This window comes from Helicoverpa armigera, chromosome 28 (assembly GCF_030705265.1).
Source record: "Helicoverpa armigera isolate CAAS_96S chromosome 28, ASM3070526v1, whole genome shotgun sequence".
NCBI lineage: Eukaryota > Metazoa > Arthropoda > Insecta > Lepidoptera > Noctuidae > Helicoverpa > Helicoverpa armigera.
In genome coordinates, this window is record NC_087147.1 from 1,114,532 (window position 1) to 1,135,698 (window position 21,167).

The 21,167-nt window shown below is 38.1% G+C and overlaps 1 protein-coding gene across 1 annotated transcript; it reads right to left on the reverse strand.

Moving 5' to 3' along the window:
* Nucleotides 1-41: 41 nt before the first annotated feature.
* Nucleotides 42-20,781, reverse strand: LOC110377995 (zinc finger protein 12). Its single transcript, XM_064042256.1, has 25 exons — nucleotides 20,626-20,781; nucleotides 19,826-19,907; nucleotides 19,136-19,278; nucleotides 18,145-18,382; nucleotides 17,557-17,896; nucleotides 17,158-17,228; nucleotides 16,423-16,570; nucleotides 15,729-15,878; nucleotides 14,929-15,015; nucleotides 14,173-14,319; nucleotides 13,529-13,663; nucleotides 12,733-12,935; nucleotides 12,145-12,262; nucleotides 11,269-11,406; nucleotides 9,986-10,124; nucleotides 8,911-9,052; nucleotides 7,878-8,152; nucleotides 5,158-5,239; nucleotides 4,590-4,649; nucleotides 4,404-4,466; nucleotides 3,525-3,567; nucleotides 3,361-3,441; nucleotides 3,006-3,062; nucleotides 2,282-2,355; nucleotides 42-1,132 (listed from the first exon to the last, which is right to left on the reverse strand). Exons 2-25 carry the CDS (start codon nucleotides 19,904-19,906, stop codon nucleotides 1,040-1,042), a joined length of 3,108 nt encoding a protein of 1,035 aa, XP_063898326.1. The 5' UTR covers nucleotide 19,907; nucleotides 20,626-20,781; the 3' UTR covers nucleotides 42-1,039.
* Between the last annotated feature and the right edge of the window lie 386 nt (nucleotides 20,782-21,167).

Consider the following 21,167-nt stretch of genomic DNA (forward strand, 5'->3'; position numbering starts at 1 on the left):
GCTAACTGAAATTAAGAAGGTAAAAAATAAGAAGCTTGTGGTGATATAAAAAATCTTGTTTTAATACTATATTTACATTATTTTGAATGTACAAGGTTTTTTCAAAGATTATCGCTAGTTTTAGTCCAGTAACTTAGAAAATTTGCATTGGTACTAGGTTTACCTGGAAATCAAACCCATACTCACACTTGAGAGGTTGATTCTTTACCCACTTAACAACCACGACTCTGTTTATGAGGAAGATTCTTTATCTTTTTAAATACTTGTTCAATTCTCATAAATAACAATAATAAGTATGTTATGTATGTATATTTACCTAGTCAAACCAACAAGCGGTACACTGCTCATACGTGTAGCATTGTTTAAAAGCACTGAACTAAAAAGAACACTGGACTTGACCGCTTTGCGGAGTTTTCTTACTTATAAGTATACAATATAACAATAATGTATTATAATACAAATATTTGACACGATTCACGAACAATAAAATTTTTGCATAATTACAATTTCTAGACGAGTTTACAGTGAATCTGTTCAGTCTTACAGAGAACAAATTAAAATTACATCATAGTTTCATATACAGAAAAGCTTTTATACATACTATATTCTTTATTTACAAATGCGATTTACTAGAACAAATATCATCATAATCAGTTCAGTCGTTATGACTACAGAAACGTCAGTTTTCTTAAAACTATGAAATTTCACATTCAATATTCAATGAAAACCGTTATTTAACGAAAAACAAACGTTTTATGTCGGGTGTGCTATGTGTGCTATTTGGGATAGCACGTTAAACTGTAGGTCCCGGCGCAGTCATTGGTATCCAAGATATACTTAGAAAGTACATACAAAGTTAGAAAAGTTGCTTTGATAGTTGCCTGACCTTGAATCGAACCCACGTCCGACACTTGAGAGGTTGATTTTTTTACCCACTAGGCCACCTCGACTTCTCAAAATTCTAGTAAGAAAATTAACAGGCAGATAAAATATTGGGAAAGGCCCTTAATATGAGCTAACCATAGTTATTATAACAAGTTCACCGATTGATGGCAACCCATCCGTTGTTGCCGTCCGGTAATTTGATCTGTATGAGTCGCACCATACCACCATTCTCGTCGTTCGCTACGATCTGAAAAATATTTTAAAAGGTTTAGAGGTGATGTTAATAATTTATTGATACACAACTTTCAGATATTAAAAAATTAGAGAGAATTAACTATTTGAAGTTTCAGCGTGGTTTAATCAAAAGGCTATCTTTGAGGTATATTTTTTTCTGCACAAACAACTGCTGAACAAATTAAGATAATCTCAAACTACAGCACTGAAGGAATTTCAAATCGATCCGGTATTTCTAGTTATAAACGTGATCAAACAAACGACAAACTCTCTCTAATAAAATTGAATGAATTGTATTTGTTATAAAAATATCTTAAATACAATCATTTTACGGACCATCCCAACATTCTATCCATCTTATGTTTTGCCTTATATATTGTCAATTTTCTACCTCTAGTAATCAAAGCAACAGACAGGGTTTTTAAGCCCATTGAGTCAAGCGTGGCCAATACACGCCATTAGCAATGTGTACGCGGGGTATTGGTGTATGTTGGCGGACAATTGTCAATGTTGGCGTACAATGGCGGAGTTGTCAGTTGTTTGGGCACACATCAAAGGAATCGTGGCCCAGCGTAGCCTGTGGTGTCTACACAATGGGCAATTGTTTAGTTCGTCACCGGCCGCTGAGGATAGTACACTTTTGTGTTGCGTGTAAAAATAAATATAGTACCTAGTAGTGTAGTACACAAATAAATAGTCACATCCATAAAAGGCTAGTTTCCTAAAAAATAATAATTAGTCCGTCTTGTAGATTGTCCAAAATTAAGCAATTATTTTTATTTTCTTTTTTAAATTGGATCAGAACTTATTAAGATATAGCTTATTAAAGTTGAGTGTGACATCACAAAGTGCTACAATTTTTAGGACTCTGTGACGTAAGGACCCCACTCCTAACTTTTGAAGCTTTGTATCTTTGTCATTTTATGTTTAATAAAAAAAAAGGAAAAATACGTATCCGATACTTTTTTATTATCTAAAAAGCGGACTAAATATTATTTTATTATTTCGACCCTGGTCACTACCCTATTACTTCGACGTCCATCGCAAGTGGTTTGGCAGGCAGCAATGAGCCATACCAATTGATCGTGGCCTACAACTGTGCATTGCAAAGCGTGGCCCATCACAGGCCAATGTGTACTGGGGTTTAAAAAAAATATCTCACCTCAGTCTGTTCTCCTAGTTGATCAGCATCTACAGCCTCAAGTATAGTTCCATCCGATCTCTCGCCTATGTTATCTGTAAAAATCAAATATTTTATTTATCACTCACTTCGAAAGAGCTCGTGGCAAGTCAAAGCGGTGAATTCCAAACTTATATTATAAATGCGAAAGTAACTGTCTGACTGGCTTTTCTTCAAGCCTAAAAAATACACGAACCAATTTGTGTGTAATTTGGTAACAGACATAGTTTGGAACGGAGATAGTTTTTATTACTAAAACTAAAAAAAAAATTATTCCGGACATACAGCGCCACCTATCCCGCGAGATCAGGAAGTATGTAAAACCAAAAATTTGCCGGAAGTCACTATTCCACGTGAACGAAGTCGCGGGTAAAAGCTAGTCGATCATAAGGTTAAGCAACGCTTGGCGCGGTCGGTATGTGGATGGGCCATCATGTCATACTAAATTGGCTATTGTTTGGGTAGTCAGAAGCCAGAAAGTCTGACAACCAGTATTACCGATAAGTACAGATTTGTTCGGGTAACTAGGTTGAGGAGGTCAGGTAAACAGTTGTTCTATGTGGCAAATTGGACTGGAAACCAACCCTTACATGGTTTTGTAGAGGCTGGGTGATGATGCAACCATGTATAGTTAGAACTTATATATTGACCTATAAGTAAAATAATAACATTTTAGTAGGTAATTTTAAGTAAAATTTCAACTTACGTATAGTAAATAAAGCAGATTCGTCCCCTTCTTGTATTAAATTCAATGTCGCTTTATCTGTGAACAATATTACAATATTTTTAGAGTGTAAAGATCATATGGTGAGAGGTGATGTTATGCTGGATACTAAGATGTAAGGGTATAACCAGTGTATCGTTTAGAATGAGTTTACTACTCAATGAGATATTGTCCAATACACAAATCTTTTGTATTCGCTCCCGAGCGACCTCTTTATATTACGTATAATAGTGACAAGAATTAATTAATGCTAAGAAATAAATACGTCGTCTTGCATAGGCTAGTGACCAAATCTCTGATGGCCTATATTTGGGAAAAGGCTCGGAAGATGACTCACCACTATCTTGTAATATTAACTTTTTGTCATCCGTTATGAAAAATTTGGCATCTTGTAAATTCACTTCAGTCTCCGATTTTACTGAAAATGAAAACAGAAATATATTAATTAGGTATGTAAAAGTTTAAAAAAAATATTATCTTTATAATACAAAAATAACTTACCAACAGATTTAACGCTATCCTCTAATTCACTAGTTTCAAATATCTGAAAGAAGAGATTATTTCAATGTTATTTAAAAAATACATATCGGGTGTGTCGTTCACAATCACATTAAATCCTATCGCATATACTTTATGATATTCTATGGCGAATTGTATAAAAATTAACCTAATCGATTAGGTGGTTTGGCCACAGGAGACATTTTTCATAATTTACAACATCATGTGTAAAGCAGAGATAAAGTTAGGAGTATCGAATGTTTTGACTAGATGACAGCTGTCAGTTTTCAAGGGAGAATTTCTTTTGTTTGTAATGGCTGACTCTTACATGGTGTTCAAATTCTCGCACATTTTAATGCTATTTACTTTGAAAAATTATTTTATTTTTTCCTTTGTGCTAACCAACATACCAGTATATAAACGTATTTAACTTAACGTGATCAGAAGAGGTCGGAATTAGGTAGAGTTATTCATGCACTTGCACTGCTTTTATACAGCGAAAGAATAAAGTGGATAAGCCTCAAAATCCGAGATTAATTTAAAAAAGCAGAGAAAAACCCGTGATTTTTAAAATAAAAAGTTATATTATTTTAAGACTATCAATAATTTGTATTGTGAATTAATGTGAACTAATAACAATTGTATTTTAATTATATTTGTTTTGTCTATCTCCGACGTTCGTATTATTATTTAGTTGTAATATTGTTGGGTACACGGGATTGTCCTTTAGAAATCCCGGGAAGGTCCACATTAATATCAACATTTCGATGCAAGTACATAAATAACTCCGACCCCTGGTGATCAGGTACGATACACCCGATATATGTACGTTGTTTGCACTTAGGTCTTGAAAGACATGTTGAAAAAGAATGTTTCTCTTACCGCGTCGAATTTATTAGTATTCGATTCAATGTTTGTTATATCCGTTGTCTGAGGATTTGTGCTCTGAAAAAAATATATTATTATTCAGAAATGTTTCATATATTTTTGTAATGGTATTTAAAAGTTGAAGATGGAATTCTATGATAATCAAAAATAGAACTCATTATTTATATTAGTAGAACTTACATTCTCAGTAACCTTGATGACCCTCGGTTGATTGACTACTATTGATTCCGCTAAATGACCCTGCAAAAATCAAATTAATTTATATATTTAGTCAACATTATGTAGTGATCATTGTGTAGTGAGTGTAGTGAACATTATGTAGTGAGTGTAGTGTACATTATGTAGTGTATGCAGTGAACATTATGTAGTGAGTGTAGTGAACATTATGTAGTGAGTGTAGTGAACATTATGTAGTGAACATTATGTAGTGAGTGTAGTGAACATTATGTAGTGAGTGTAGTGAACATTATGTAGTGAGTGTAGTGAACATTATGTAGTGAGTGTAGTGAACATTATGTAGTGAGTGTAGTGAACATTATGTAGTGAACATTATGTAGTGAGTGTAGTGAACATTATGTAGAGAGTGTAGTGAACATTATGTAGTGAGTGTAGTGAACATTATGTAGTGAGTGTAGTGAACATTATGTAGTGAGTGTAGTGAACATTATGTAGTGAGTGTAGTGAACATTATGTAGTGTATGTAGTGAACATTATCAATATATTGTGTAGTGTACATTGCAGTACATACGCTAGTATTCATATGCGCATAGAGCAGCTGTTTCCTCATATAGCCGGCGCCGCAAGCGACACACTCGTAGGGCTTCTTGTCGCTGTGTAGTGAGTGTAGTGAACATTATGTAGATAGTGTAGTGAACAATACATACGCTAGTATTCATATGCGCATAGAGCAGCTGTTTCCTCATATAGCCGGCGCCGCAAGCGACACACTCGTAGGGCTTCTTGTCGCTGTGTAGTGAGTGTAGTGAACATTATGTAGATAGTGTAGTGAACAATACATACGCTAGTATTCATATGCGCATAGAGCAGCTGTTTCCTCATATAGCCGGCGCCGCAAGCGACACACTCGTAGGGCTTCTTGTCGCTGTGTAGTGAGTGTAGTGAACATTATGTAGATAGTGTAGTGAACAATACATACGCTAGTATTCATATGCGCATAGAGCAGCTGTTTCCTCATATAGCCGGCGCCGCAAGCGACACACTCGTAGGGCTTCTTGTCGCTGTGTAGTGAGTGTAGTGAACATTATGTAGATAGTGTAGTGAACAATACATACGCTAGTATTCATATGCGCATAGAGCAGCTGTTTCCTCATATAGCCGGCGCCGCAAGCGACACACTCGTAGGGCTTCTTGTCGCTGTGTAGTGAGTGTAGTGAACATTATGTAGATAGTGTAGTGAACAATACATACGCTAGTATTCATATGCGCATAGAGCAGCTGTTTCCTCATATAGCCGGCGCCGCAAGCGACACACTCGTAGGGCTTCTTGTCGCTGTGTAGTGAGTGTAGTGAACATTATGTAGATAGTGTAGTGAACAATACATACGCTAGTATTCATATGCGCATAGAGCAGCTGTTTCCTCATATAGCCGGCGCCGCAAGCGACACACTCGTAGGGCTTCTTGTCGCTGTGTAGTGAGTGTAGTGAACATTATGTAGATAGTGTAGTGAACAATACATACGCTAGTATTCATATGCGCATAGAGCAGCTGTTTCCTCATATAGCCGGCGCCGCAAGCGACACACTCGTAGGGCTTCTTGTCGCTGTGTAGTGAGTGTAGTGAACATTATGTAGATAGTGTAGTGAACAATACATACGCTAGTATTCATATGCGCATAGAGCAGCTGTTTCCTCATATAGCCGGCGCCGCAAGCGACACACTCGTAGGGCTTCTTGTCGCTGTGTAGTGAGTGTAGTGAACATTATGTAGATAGTGTAGTGAACAATACATACGCTAGTATTCATATGCGCATAGAGCAGCTGTTTCCTCATATAGCCGGCGCCGCAAGCGACACACTCGTAGGGCTTCTTGTCGCTGTGTAGTGAGTGTAGTGAACATTATGTAGATAGTGTAGTGAACAATACATACGCTAGTATTCATATGCGCATAGAGCAGCTGTTTCCTCATATAGCCGGCGCCGCAAGCGACACACTCGTAGGGCTTCTTGTCGCTGTGTAGTGAGTGTAGTGAACATTATGTAGATAGTGTAGTGAACAATACATACGCTAGTATTCATATGCGCATAGAGCAGCTGTTTCCTCATATAGCCGGCGCCGCAAGCGACACACTCGTAGGGCTTCTTGTCGCTGTGTAGTGAGTGTAGTGAACATTATGTAGATAGTGTAGTGAACAATACATACGCTAGTATTCATATGCGCATAGAGCAGCTGTTTCCTCATATAGCCGGCGCCGCAAGCGACACACTCGTAGGGCTTCTTGTCGCTGTGTAGTGAGTGTAGTGAACATTATGTAGATAGTGTAGTGAACAATACATACGCTAGTATTCATATGCGCATAGAGCAGCTGTTTCCTCATAGCCGGCGCCGCAAGCGACACACTCGTAGGGCTTCTTGTCGCTGTGTAGTGAGTGTAGTGAACATTATGTAGATAGTGTAGTGAACAATACATACGCTAGTATTCATATGCGCATAGAGCAGCTGTTTCCTCATATAGCCGGCGCCGCAAGCGACACACTCGTAGGGCTTCTTGTCGCTGTGTAGTGAGTGTAGTGAACATTATGTAGATAGTGTAGTGAACAATACATACGCTAGTATTCATATGCGCATAGAGCAGCTGTTTCCTCATATAGCCGGCGCCGCAAGCGACACACTCGTAGGGCTTCTTGTCGCTGTGTAGTGAGTGTAGTGAACATTATGTAGATAGTGTAGTGAACAATACATACGCTAGTATTCATATGCGCATAGAGCAGCTGTTTCCTCATATAGCCGGCGCCGCAAGCGACACACTCGTAGGGCTTCTTGTCGCTGTGTAGTGAGTGTAGTGAACATTATGTAGATAGTGTAGTGAACAATACATACGCTAGTATTCATATGCGCATAGAGCAGCTGTTTCCTCATATAGCCGGCGCCGCAAGCGACACACTCGTAGGGCTTCTTGTCGCTGTGTAGTGAGTGTAGTGAACATTATGTAGATAGTGTAGTGAACAATACATACGCTAGTATTCATATGCGCATAGAGCAGCTGTTTCCTCATATAGCCGGCGCCGCAAGCGACACACTCGTAGGGCTTCTTGTCGCTGTGTAGTGAGTGTAGTGAACATTATGTAGATAGTGTAGTGAACAATACATACGCTAGTATTCATATGCGCATAGAGCAGCTGTTTCCTCATATAGCCGGCGCCGCAAGCGACACACTCGTAGGGCTTCTTGTCGCTGTGTAGTGAGTGTAGTGAACATTATGTAGATAGTGTAGTGAACAATACATACGCTAGTATTCATATGCGCATAGAGCAGCTGTTTCCTCATATAGCCGGCGCCGCAAGCGACACACTCGTAGGGCTTCTTGTCGCTGTGTAGTGAGTGTAGTGAACATTATGTAGATAGTGTAGTGAACAATACATACGCTAGTATTCATATGCGCATAGAGCAGCTGTTTCCTCATATAGCCGGCGCCGCAAGCGACACACTCGTAGGGCTTCTTGTCGCTGTGCACGAAGCGATGCGTGTTGCGGTTATCGCGAGAATTGAAGGATTTGCCGCAGATCTGCAAAACATAGATACAAGAAAAAAATAAGTGAATAAAACAGTATTTGGGATGATAATTTAGGCGTATATTACTAAATTGTACAAGTTACATCGGTGCCGTGAAAGGCAGTTGGGCCCAAAGCCTGCCGGGGCTACGGGATTGTTCGTGCGAGTTACCGCCGCTTAAGAAGGAACATGATGGGTCTTAGTGAGTAAGAGTCTGATACTCACGCTGGACACACAGCGAGAAGTCATTTAACGATTTCCCATAAAAATAAAGGCAGATGGGTCGACTGGCTGGCAATGCTTATCATTACGTTAATAACGTTCTCAGGGGCCGCCTCAACGACTACATTCGATCTATATTAGTGCAGTAACATTGTATTTGTGTATATTACAGTACATACCTCACAGACATAAGGTCGTTCCCCACTATGTGTCCGCACGTGCTTCTTGTAGTGCTCGGGGTTATAGTACATACCTCACAGACATAAGGTCGTTCCCCACTATGTGTCCGCACGTGCTTCTTGTAGTGCTCGGGGTTATAGTACATACCTCACAGACATAAGGTCGTTCCCCACTATGTGTCCGCACGTGCTTCTTGTAGTGCTCGGGGTTATAGTACATACCTCACAGACATAAGGTCGTTCCCCGCTATGTGTCCGCACGTGCTTCTTGTAGTGCTCGGGGTTATAGTACATACCTCACAGACATAAGGTCGTTCCCCGCTATGTGTCCGCACGTGCTTCTTGTAGTGCTCGGGGTTATAGTACATACCTCACAGACATAAGGTCGTTCCCCGCTATGTGTCCGCACGTGCTTCTTGTAGTGCTCGGGGTAGACGAAGGACAGCTGACACAGGCCGCACTTCAGCGGCCGCTCGCCTGTGTGCGTCGCCTTTATGTGGTATTCTAGCAGTCTGTACATAAAAAAAAAACAAACATTATATAAATAAACTAGCGACCCACCCCGGCTTCGTACGAGATATCAGTATTTCCCCACAATTTAATGGATGTTATTTTACATAAATCCTTCCTTTTCAGGTAATCTTTTAAAAAAATGATAATAAGCACGCACTAGATTTCCTGGTAAGTTCGTCTAACTTTATTTTTATCGACTTATAATTGCGAGCGGGGGTTTTCGCATGGACATATATCGGGTGTGTCGTACTTAGACCCCCCATTCATTAAAATGTATGTTTGGGCTACATTTTACGTAATTTTGGATTTGAGTCTTAAAAAATAATTAAAATTTTGCGCTCGCTTCGCTCGCGGATTCAGTAACAATGTGCCCTTGCTTTTGCATTTGTCAACAAACAAAAAATAAGTACGATTGGGCTAAATTTTACGTAATATTTGGTTTAAGTCCAATAAAAATTTCTTTGTAGTAGTTTGGAAACTACATAGGCAAGTTTTTCTTTCTTTGCATTTGCTTGCTTACACAACTGTCGACATGCGTTTAACTTTGAGTAGTACTGGCCCAAAAATTCAGACCTTTTTTTCTATAAATAAATAATTACGAAATGAGTGCTAATTATAAAGTATGCTTGTATTCTTTCTCAAAGTACTCTCAATTTAGGTAAACCGATGAGGTGGTCCCCGGCAAGACAAACTTTAGTTAAAATGGTCTCTCATGACTAGCAGGTTAAGAACCACTGGTCTAGATGTATGTACACCCTAAACTACCCATTTTCAAGGTATTCTCCAGATAAACTCTATGCAAAGATTGTCTGGAAGAAATCGTTAATTAGCGGTAAGACCGCCAATTGTACCGTTCTTTGTGTGTTGTAAATTTTCTTGGTGTACAATAAAGCATAATCTAATCTAATCTAAATAAATAAATGATACATTACCTCCTCCGTTTGAACCGCTTAGGGCACTGGTCACAGTGGTATCGTTTATCATCGAAGTGTGTGGCCCGTCTATGCGAGTGTAGGTTCGAGCGCTGCGTGAAGCGAGCACCACAGATATCGCATGAAAATGGACGCTCTCCTGGGAAGACAAACAAAACTAATGTCAAAGTCAAATCATTTATTTCATTTAGGCCCGGTTGTTCGAAGCTCGGTTACGTCAAGGTTAGGGTTAAATTTTAGTTACAGTAAAATTAACGGGGTTTAAATTAAAAAAAGCGTTGTTAAACGTTAAAATTTCATAATAAAAATGTCAAATTAACCGTGGTCAAAATTGACAACGGTAAAATTTTAACTATAACTTTACCGTAACGTACGAACAACCGGGCCTTAGGCCTTTACAAGCACTTATGAACGTCAACAGTTATGAATATAATTAACAATAATGAATAGGTTTGATTCTAGTTGCCCATTCCAAAAGTAGCTACCTATAGAGAAGAACAGGCAAGAAACTCCATGTATTTGAATGTTTGACGAGTTCGTTTGTACAGCTACCCTATTAAGTCTCATGTGTACCCCATTGTACTACCGTATGTACAAAACCCATGTTCTTTTGTTACATACATACTATTTACATACATTACATAAACAACCCATAACTTATTCTGTATGTATTACTCCTCTTATGTTGTTCTAACTTTGTTTGTTATATACTTGTCCTAGTAACTCTCTTATACGTATGTATTCCTCTTATGTACAGGAGTAACCCTGTATGTACTTATTCCTAGACGTGCAACCTTTATGTACGCCCGTATATACTTCCCTTAGAGGATTTTCTTATTTGTCAGTACGCAGAAGGCTCCAAAACTGCATACGAAGGCCGGGTGCGCAAAGTAGTTTTTCCGGGTGTACAAGACAGTGTAATGGGGTCCACGGCCGATTTCGGCCACGGCTGCTGTTCTCATTTAAGGAGATCAGCCAGCTGCGCAGGACATATTATAGTGCACGAGAATTTGCGCAGACACAGGTGCACTCACTATACTCTCATAACCCGATGGGACGATAATCCGACACGACCGGAGAGAGATCAGGCGCAGGACCGACATTTACGTGCTCTCCGATGCACGGGTGTATAATCACCAGCTTCCAGGCTCCGGGCTGCTTTGTGAGTCTTCTAAAACCCACAAAGCGATTTCGGCCCGACTCGGGAATCGAACCCGAGACCTCGTGCTCAGCAGCCGCACTTGCGACAGCTAGACCAACGAGGCATTATTAATATTACATACCGGTGTGTATCCTGAGATGGTCCCTGAGTTCTGCTCGTCTGGCGAAGGCTTTCCCACAAACGCTGCATACAAACGCCTTGTTCCCTGAGTGTACAACCCCGTGGACTTCTAGGTTGTGCTGTGTGCTGAACGCTTTGTCTGAAAAACATACGGAAATATAATGTTTAAAAATGTGTTATTTCACATTTTATTTTAATGCCGTGAGAAAAAAAGAGTTCATTTCAATATTTTTCAAGTTCGCGATTTTTTCTATAACCTACCATACTAAGTAATAGTCAAAAGTTTTCATATACTACTTATATGTATGTGCTTACCTTTGAGAATCTTGATTTTCAGTAAATTATATTTCCCAAAAAAACCTAACTAATACTATAAATGCGAAAGTAACTGTCTGTCTGACTGTCTTTTCTTCACGCCTAAACTACTGAACCTATTTGTGTGAAATTTGGGACACACACATAATTTGGAACTTGAGAAAGGACATAGGATAGTTTTTATTACAAAGAAATATTTTTTTCCGGACATATAGCGCCGTCTATTGGCCAAACCAAAAATCTGCCGGAAGTCACTATTCCACGCGAACGAAGTCGCGGGCAAAAGCTAGTATTTTATATGGTAACACCAATTTTGAGCTACTTTCTTTAACTTGGCTAACGTGAAAGTGTTTGTACTATTTATCTATACTAATATTATAAAGCTGAAGAGTTTGTTTGTTTGCTTGAACGCGCGAACTAGCTTTCAGTGTTACATAGCCCATTTATCGAGGAAGGCTATAGGCTACTTTTTATCCCGGTACGGGAAGTAGTTCCCACGGGATACGGGTGAAACCGCTGGCAGAAGCTAGTAAGATTATAAAGTGCAATTGTTTTTACTTACTGCATATATTACAGACGAAGTCTTTGATGCCGGAGTGAGTCTTCTCATGTTGATTCAGATTCTGTTGCGTGAGGAACGACTTGCCACATTGATTGCATTTGAAGGGACGCGGACGGACCTAAAAACAAAACGTACATTTTTAGGATAGAATAGAATTTTATTTTGCAAATATGGGTGTATACCAAGGTCTTAAAATTATAAAGCTCAGCCACATTTTACCATTCGGCATGCAAACATTATCATTATTTAGGATAATCTTATTATTTACAATCACAATATTATTATTTAACTTAGGTACATAATGAGATCAATTAACTTACTACTAATACATTTATACATATTTCAATTATACATTTTATTTAGTACTAGCCGTTTTCTCATGGTTTCACCCGCGTCCCGTCGGAGCTACTGCCGGCTCTGGGATAAAATATAGCCTATGTTACTCGCAGATAATATTCTAATGGTGAAAGAATATTTAAAATCGGTCCAGTGGTTTTTGAGTTTATCCATTACAACCAAACAAACAAACAAAGTTATCCTGCTCCCATGGGACGCGGGTGAAACCGCGGGAGTGAGTAATATACTGACGGCATGCGTCTTGAGATGCGCCTGGTGCGTGTACTTGGAGGCGAAGGCCTTGTTGCAGAGCGCGCAGGCGTAGGGCTTGGCCCCCGAGTGCACGTTGTTGTGCTCCTGCAGGAGAGTACGGGAGCTATAGCATTTGCCGCACGTGCTGCAGCGATGGGCAGCAGCCCGGCCGGAAGGGGGCGTAGCCTCTGTCGCGTGTGATGCTGAAAAGTACATATTGTATTAATGTTTACATTAAAATATATGGTAAGTATAGCGTTTGCGATTCAAGGATAAATAACGGGCCAAATGTGCTTCCAACGATGATGGCGACTCCACATTATTGCGAGCGAATCAGGGCACCTTCACACGATACACAAACATTTAGCGCACGTCACCCGCGTTCAACTTGCATTGGAATTTATTAAATACTAGTAGCCCCCGCCCTCGCTTCCCTTCGGCTACCTCTAAAATTATTAGTGTTTCTCTACTATATTATGCATTTATTATACACATAAACCTTCCTCTTGAAACACTATCAGATGATGCATTTACAAACCGGTTAATAAACGACGGAATATATGACGATGACCTGAATTGAAAATCTCCTTTTTGGGAAATCTATACTAATGTTATATAGTTGAAAAGTTTGTTTGTTTGTTTGCTTGAACGCGCTAATCTCAGGAACTAATTAATGGTTCGATTTGAAAAATTCTTTCGCTACTTTTTATCCGGGTTCGTGCAGAGGTTCCCACGGGATGCAGGTGAAACCGCTGGCAGAAGCTAGTCGGTTAATAAGTATTAAAACGAAAGTTACCAATATGTTGCGCATAGTGTGTCCGCCTGCGCATGGCGGCGCCGCAGTGCCGGCACAGGTACAGGCGGGCGCCGTGGCAGCTCTTCAGGTGACGCATCATGCTGTCTGCCGCACACACCGTGCTAGCACTGGACTCTGCAAATATTCAGAACTATATTATTTTTAAAACTAGCTTTCACTAAAATAATCGAACGTCAAAGTTACACATGAAACAGTAACAAAAAACGCTAACAATTGCTGAAGAAACAGCACTTATCACGTCAAAATTACATGACGTGACGCGACTCTTTGTGGTATTGCTGAGAAGAAGTGACGCAAAAAACTCCTCAGCATCACATGTCTGTCACCCGAGTCCCACTTTATAAAAAGTAGTCTAGTTAAAAATTATTATGAAGTTTCATGCCAGTTTATTTAATATATTTTTTTTAACTTTTAAAGTCCTAAAACCCTCATGTTACGACTGCGGGATTTCTTTTTGCTCTGTATGTATAGTACATAAAGAGTAATAAACATACTTAAGGAACATGATGGGTTTTAGTCAGTAAGAGTCTAACACTCCCTCACGCTGCACCCACAGTGGGAAGGGTCATTTGGTAGTCTTCTAGAATCGGTTAAAAAAGAACAATAGCTATAGAATATCTCACCGTTCTTCTCGCACAGCAGACATTTGAACATGTTCCCCTCTTGCGCCACAATCTGCAAGGCGTCCACGTCGGAGCCGTCAGCCGTGGTGCTGGACACAGACTTTACGCGGAACATCTCGCCCGACTCCACCTTTATAAATGCACCTCCTGAAAGGGAATCGATATAATATGTATGTATATGTCAACGGAAAATGCTTGCGCACTATAATATGTCTTGCAATATATGAACTGCCGCCGTGGCCGAAATCGGCCTTGGAAGTATTATGTCACCGGAAAATAACAATATCCGAATGTTTTTTCTTCGAAATCCGTAAGTTTCTTAAGTTTAAATATCTTCCAAGACAACCGTCATGAGTCAGTCAAACTTCGTAATATTCTTTCGTTCATACAAACTTACCTACTTTATACATTGGGGAATGCAAATAAATAATATGAACTTTAAGAAAGATTAACACACTCGGCCTTTATCAAATAACAAAAGCCTGGTAGTCGCTGACTCTTGGGCTAATATATGCAATTATATTTTTACTAGCGACCCGCCCGGCTTCGCACAGGTGCAATGCTAAAATTTAAAGTAACATTATTTCTCCGTTATTTCATGGTTCTTATTAAACATAGGTATAAACCTTCCTTTTTAATCTCTCTATCTATTAAAAAAACTGCATCAAAATTCAAGATCAAGATTTAATTTAAAGGATATAGGGACGGACAAAGCGACTTTGTTTTATACTATGTAGTGATGATGTTTAAGCCTACCTTGTTCTTGTGCTGCAGCAATGATGGCATTAGCAGTTTCCTCGTCTCCTGACACCTGTAGCTCTATTTGCGACTCGTCGTTAGAATCTGAAACATATTTATTTGTATTACTTAATAGTTTCTTTCATATTATATTCTTTTTATAATTTTTGTGACATGTGTAGTACACAACTACATGGTATGGGACCTTTTCTATACTAATATTATAAAGAGGAAAACTTTGTTTGTTTGGTTGTAATGGATAAACTCAAAAACTACTGGACCGATTTTAAATATTCTTTCACCATTAGAAAGCTATATTATTTGCGAGTAAAATAATGTAGGCTATAATTTATCCCGGTGCGGGCAGTAGCTCCTACGAGACGCGGGTGAAACAGCGGGATAACGGCTAAGTGATAAGCAAGAAACTTTATTAAAATAAACTTACAAAAATAACAAACTATCCGATAAATAACAGAATTTTCAATGAGTTGTCTTCTCACATAGTTGCGTAGTTAATACATAATGTAGCACGTACCGCAAGCCGTATAAAATATAGCGTAGGCTATATTTTATCCCGGATATTTTTCTCCTACCTTGTTTTTTTTTCTTTTCTTGTCTCACCATGTTTTTTGTGTATATTCACGTGTCTGTTTTGTGTCATAAACGCAAATGAATGCTTTGATTTAGAGTTCCCACGGGACGCGGGTGAAACCGCGGAAAAACAACTAGCTAATTATCATTAGCTGTTATAACTAGCTAATTATAATTAGTTGTTTTTCTTGGTTTCTTTCTATAGAAAGAAACAACTAATCACTAACCTTGACTATCACCATTATCCTGCTGATCACCGTCCTCAGGCTGGTGATCATCGGGCATCACCAGTGATATCTCTCCACCCTCGTAGATGAACTTCTGTCCGGCTACCATGCGAAGTATTTCACCGTTCTCACTGTCCACTACTATTGTGTCTGGAAAGTTTTGAAAAATATAAGAATTTAAATTAATGATGGTTGGCATTCGTTGGGGGAGGCCCACGTTCAGCAGTGATAGGCAATTAACTGACATGATAATGATGAAAAATAAATAAATCAAGAATTTAAATAAATAAAATATAACAAAAATTTTAATTACAACCCTCAAATATTATGTGATTGTGAAAGTTTGTATATTTGTAACTCTTCACTACGTAGTATATACAAAGTCGCTTTCTCAGTCTCTACAGCCCTGTGTAGGTATGCTTAAATCTTTAAAATTGCGTAACGGATTTTGATGCGAGTTTTTTTAACAGTCAGATAGAGTGATTGAAGCGGAAGTTTTATATGTATGTAGTCCCAGCATTGCACCCGTGCGAAGCCGGGGCGGCTCGCTAGTAGATGCAAAAATCAATTACAAAGCTGATTTTGACGACTCTTGAACTTACTAAATATACATCATCAGAGTCCAAATGCAAGATATAGTTTAGCTGGTAGTTGAAAACGAAACTATACTGCAAATGGCTAGGCAGATACTCACGTCCCTCTTCGTCATCATCATCACCCTCGTTGAGTATCTCCAGCTTGCCGAGGATGTACTTCTGTGCGTCCGTCACGTCTGTGTCCGCGTCCAGTGTGGGAATTTCCACGTTTAGATACTCGCTCACCTCTGGCGCTGAAGATTTTGTCTGAAAGTATGGAAAATAATCATTAACAATGATGAATTATAAGTATACTAGCTTCCGCCCGCGTATAGTTCGGTTTTCAAGAGAATTCTTCAAAAGTCCGGGATAAAAACTATCCTATGTTCTTTCTCAAGGTCAACTCTTTCTCTATACCAAATTTTATTGAAATCAGTTCAGTGATTAAGACGTGAAAGCTTAACAGACAGACAGACAGACAGAGTTACTTTCGCATTTATAATTTTAGTAAGGATCTTACTATCTTTTATTTATATGGTACAACTTTTTTCAGATCTGCTATCCAATAATTCTATCTGTCATCATCTGCCTAGAATTTTTCCAATTATTGGTATTGTTAGGGCAATTTTCTTTCACTTTTGTGTCTAGTGTATATTTAGTACTGGCTGTTCCACGCGGTTTCACCCACGTCCCACGTTTAGCACACAGGTAAAATATTTTACATGGAGTGATTGCCTGTCTAATCTCCTGAACCTAGTTACGCAAGCAACCGGATACCCATCGGTAACACTGGTTGCCAAACTTTCAGGCTTCCGACTATTAACTATAATATTTATAATCAATATGCAGCTTACCTGTAACCCTTCAACTTTGAGGACTAGGTTTCCACCTTCAGATGTAGTTACAGGTACTACTGATAAACAATCTGGAATGCAAAATTTACATTGTTAATTTTATGGTTCTCAATAAATAACACATGTACTGCAGAGTATTTTTAAATTCCGATTTTATAAATTCTTCTCAAGCTATACATATTTCGTCTGGGTACAGGTATGAGGTCACCCAGTACCAGTGAAACCACGTGAAAAACCGCTAGTAAATAATATTCATTCTAAAGCAGGCACCAAAATAATTTACTGTTGTTTATAAAAAATATATGACAAAGACCATCATCTGTCACATATGTATAAAAATTAAATTGGTTAAGTGAATGAAAACTATTTATATATCGCCTAAAAAACAACCTTACATACCTTCATCAATCTCCATGGGATGATCATCAGCATTCCCATCACCCTTATCATCATCATCATCATCCTTATCATCGATCTTAGTCAAAACGGCTCCGGAAAGAAAATCTTTTGGTAATGAGTTAACATTAAAACTCAAAATTGAGTTTTTTTGACTCAAACTATTAGAACTAGATAGAGTATCTATATCATCTTTTAAGGCGTTGGTTAAGGAATTTAGTATTGAATTTGAGTCTAGACTAGCTTTTTCGATGGGTTTGCTTGTTGTAGTTTTGACTGTTTGTGTTAAAACTGAAGATCCTACTGTAACTTTCAGGTTTACGGTTGATGCTGTGGTTTGCGGCTGAAATTGTAAAATAATTGTTATTAGGATATAGTTTTAGGGTGTAATTTTGAGTTGTTCTTAATAGTATTATTAACAGAATAGTGATCCGTTGTTCTCTGAGCTCTGACGCTAGAACGGCTAAGCCAATTGAGATGAAACTTGGACTATGTATCTGAGCTAATAATTTTTATTTCAGCAAAGAGAAGCCTTCACTCAATGTTGTAAAAAAAATATTAAATACATTAAAAATTTAATTAAATTCTTACCTTAATTTGTGGTAGAATCAAATTAGGTTTAGAAAACGATGCTATTTTCCCCACTTTCAACAATAAATCCGGTGGAATAGGCTGTAATTTTGACGCAGGTAACACAAGTTTCTTGCCAAGAATTGGTATGAGTTTAGGTGGGTTGCAAACATTTTTCTCATAATTTTCATAGTCCAAATTGTGATTAGGCAAAGACAATTTGAATTGTTCCAGCATTTCTTTCTTTATAGCCTGTAATCTGCAAAAATAATGCTTAAGTTACAATAGAAGTCATATGAACCCATGTATTTTGATGAAACTTGGAAATGATACAACTTTTGCGTTAGATTTCATACGGCTAGGGCTGAAATCCGTCCGGGTTTCCCCGGATTTGTCCTCGTTTGGAGGCCGTCCGGGGGCCGTCCGGGCGGGGTTTCAAGAAGGTAAGGAAACACCTAATTGAATTTAAGTATATGTTAATAGTAAGTAAATGGATTACAAAGTACCTAATACTATTTTGTTAAAAAAAAAATTGTACTCGTTCGGGGAAAAAATGCGATTTACGCCACGGGTTTTTTTAATGTTTGTCCGGGTTTGGCGAAATTTGAGCTGGCAGCCCTACATACGGCCTACTTATTGCCTAGGTACAGGATCCTTCAGTTATCGGAAGCTATTTAATAGTTACTAGCCGGTTTCAAAAGTGTCCTCGGGTACTTCTTTCTGTAACTGGACAAAATATAGCTTTAGGCATAGTGTAGCTTCCCAACAGTGAAAGAATTTTCAAATCGGTTCAGTAGTTTCAGTCTTTAGTATAAATAACTCATCATCATCATCTCAGCCATAGGACGTCCACTGCTGAACATAGGCCTCCCCCTTTGATCTCCACAGATACCTGTTGGAGGCGACCTGCATCCAGCGTCTTCCGGCGACCTTTATAAGGTTGTCTGTCCACCTTGTTGCTGCGCTTGCTAGTCTTATTATACATATTAGTATAGAAGTATACATAACTTACCTAACTTGAATGCTGTCATACTCATTGCACGTTTTATAGCATTTCTTGCATAGTATGTTGGTATGCACCTTGTTTTCCACAACTGGCTTATTGACAATCTCGCTCACAACTTCTGAAACTTTTCTGCCTGACGATAGTGTGTTCTGAAATTGTAGAGTGTGATATTAATATATTGGTTAAACATTTACCATTTAAATATATCTTATTTAATGTTCATAATTTTTTTATCTTTTTTACTATACTTTTTGCACACATTTTACAAAAAACAATGTACAAAGGCGGCCTTAACGATATAGGTGTTCTCTACCAGTCAACCTTTAGGTGGAGGAGAAATTTCAAGGCAGGTACACTAAATGAATGACAAAATAATCATTTCATTATTTTTAAACCAAATTAGGGCCTCAAGTAATTTGTGACATAAAGAATTAGGGTCCACTATAATTTTATTGCAGGTATTGGTCTATCTATACATATGGAATATAATGTAATGTTTGGAAGAAGAATCTTGTTTATTTTCTTGATCGCTTTGACAGCTTATCTGCCTAGCCTCTTTCCAGCAATGATGGAATCGGCTTCCAGTCCAATTGGATGCGGCTAAGATCAGTGTATCTATCAGTGTTTCACAAGGAGCGACTGTCTATCTGACCACCTTAGTCCAGTTATAACTTATAGAATATTTTTTTTACTTACATGTTCACCAAAAAGGCTGGAAGCATTTCTGAGAGACAGGCCTGCCCGGTTGTTGCAGATGAAACAGCATTGATTGTTCATGCTGAAAATAATATATTTACACTTGGATTATCTAGTAAATAGGATACATATGGGAGAAGACAGAACCACTACACATTTTTATACCTAAAACTAAACTTATATTACTTATTAACCGTACTAAATAAGCAAGTCACAATGTAACCAATAATAAGGCTTAAAGTTTAATTTTGTTGAAATTAAGCCTTAAATTATAATCAAACAAATTATCTTATTACTTGAGTTAGTTTTACCTTTACTTTGGCAGTTTTAGATATTTGATAGGTATCTAAGACAACCCACTGACCCAATAACTGACTAAACAATGGTTTCAAGAACAAATTTGCAAATAAATTAAAAGACCTCGAAAGATTTATTAAAAAAAAAAGACAAAAGTTGAGAAATATAAGATAAAGTTGAAGTATGTATTAAAGTATGAATAAAAGTCTAAATACATTCTAATATCTTAGAGCAAAAGTTCATAAGTTTCATCTTATGTAATGTAAGTAGCCTAAAATCCTATTTATTTGTTATCACAAAGTATTAACAATGTTTACATCGTTATCACTGGGCGATAGATTCAAAATATAGTACCACCATACAAGAAAAACATTCACTTTTAGTTCAAGAAAAATCGTCTTCTTCGCTATTTTACGTACAATGGACGCCATTTTGGCAATCTAGATAATAAAGGCACGTAATTATTACAAAAAATCGCGTTAAAACCACTAAATTCGACGTACCTGGCCAATTTTTCCAGAAATGCTGTGCTATTTTATTAGTTTTTGAAGGTTTTCATACGGTTTTATAAATAATGTTGTCAGCAATGGACCGCAAGCAGCCACCATTACGTTTTTAATAATTTTAGTTCCATTTCTCGCCGCTAGGAGCAGTTGACAGTTGCTTGTTTCCGGTAGATTTTGTTCGCGATTTCGTGCAATGTGACCAGAGTGAAAAATGATAAATTATATTACTTAATTTTTTTTTTTTTGTTTTAGAATAATACAATTAATATGTATGGCATCTACCAATTTTATTTATCGTTAATTTGCTAACGGTTCTTGCTTACTATATTAACTCATTAATTGCTTCTTTTACGATTAAGCTTTATCTTATTTTGTACTTACGATTTCGACTGCGCAAATGTCCTAGAAAGCATAAAAATTTGGAAATCATATTCATCAGAATCGCTGTCGGTCCTCATACACGTATTTCGGAATATAATAGATGGTTGCTACCTTACCGCTAGCGATAGCAACATTTAGCGGTAGCTACAGCGGTAGCT

What these genes read in the sequence shown, in the direction of transcription:
- LOC110377995 (XM_064042256.1), bottom strand. Translation starts at nt 19,906, where the DNA reads ATGAACAATCAATGCTGTTTCATCTGCAACAACCGGGCAGGCCTGTCT. An exon ending in TCTGCTGTGCGAGAAGAACG is followed by an intron (nt 13,664 to 14,172) that starts GTGAGATATTCT and finishes GAATATTTGCAG; the next exon opens with AGTCCAGTGCTAGCACGGTG. An exon ending in ATCTGCTTTATTTACTATAC is followed by an intron (nt 2,356 to 3,005) that starts GTAAGTTGAAAT and finishes TGATTTTTACAG; the next exon opens with ATAACATAGGCGAGAGATCG.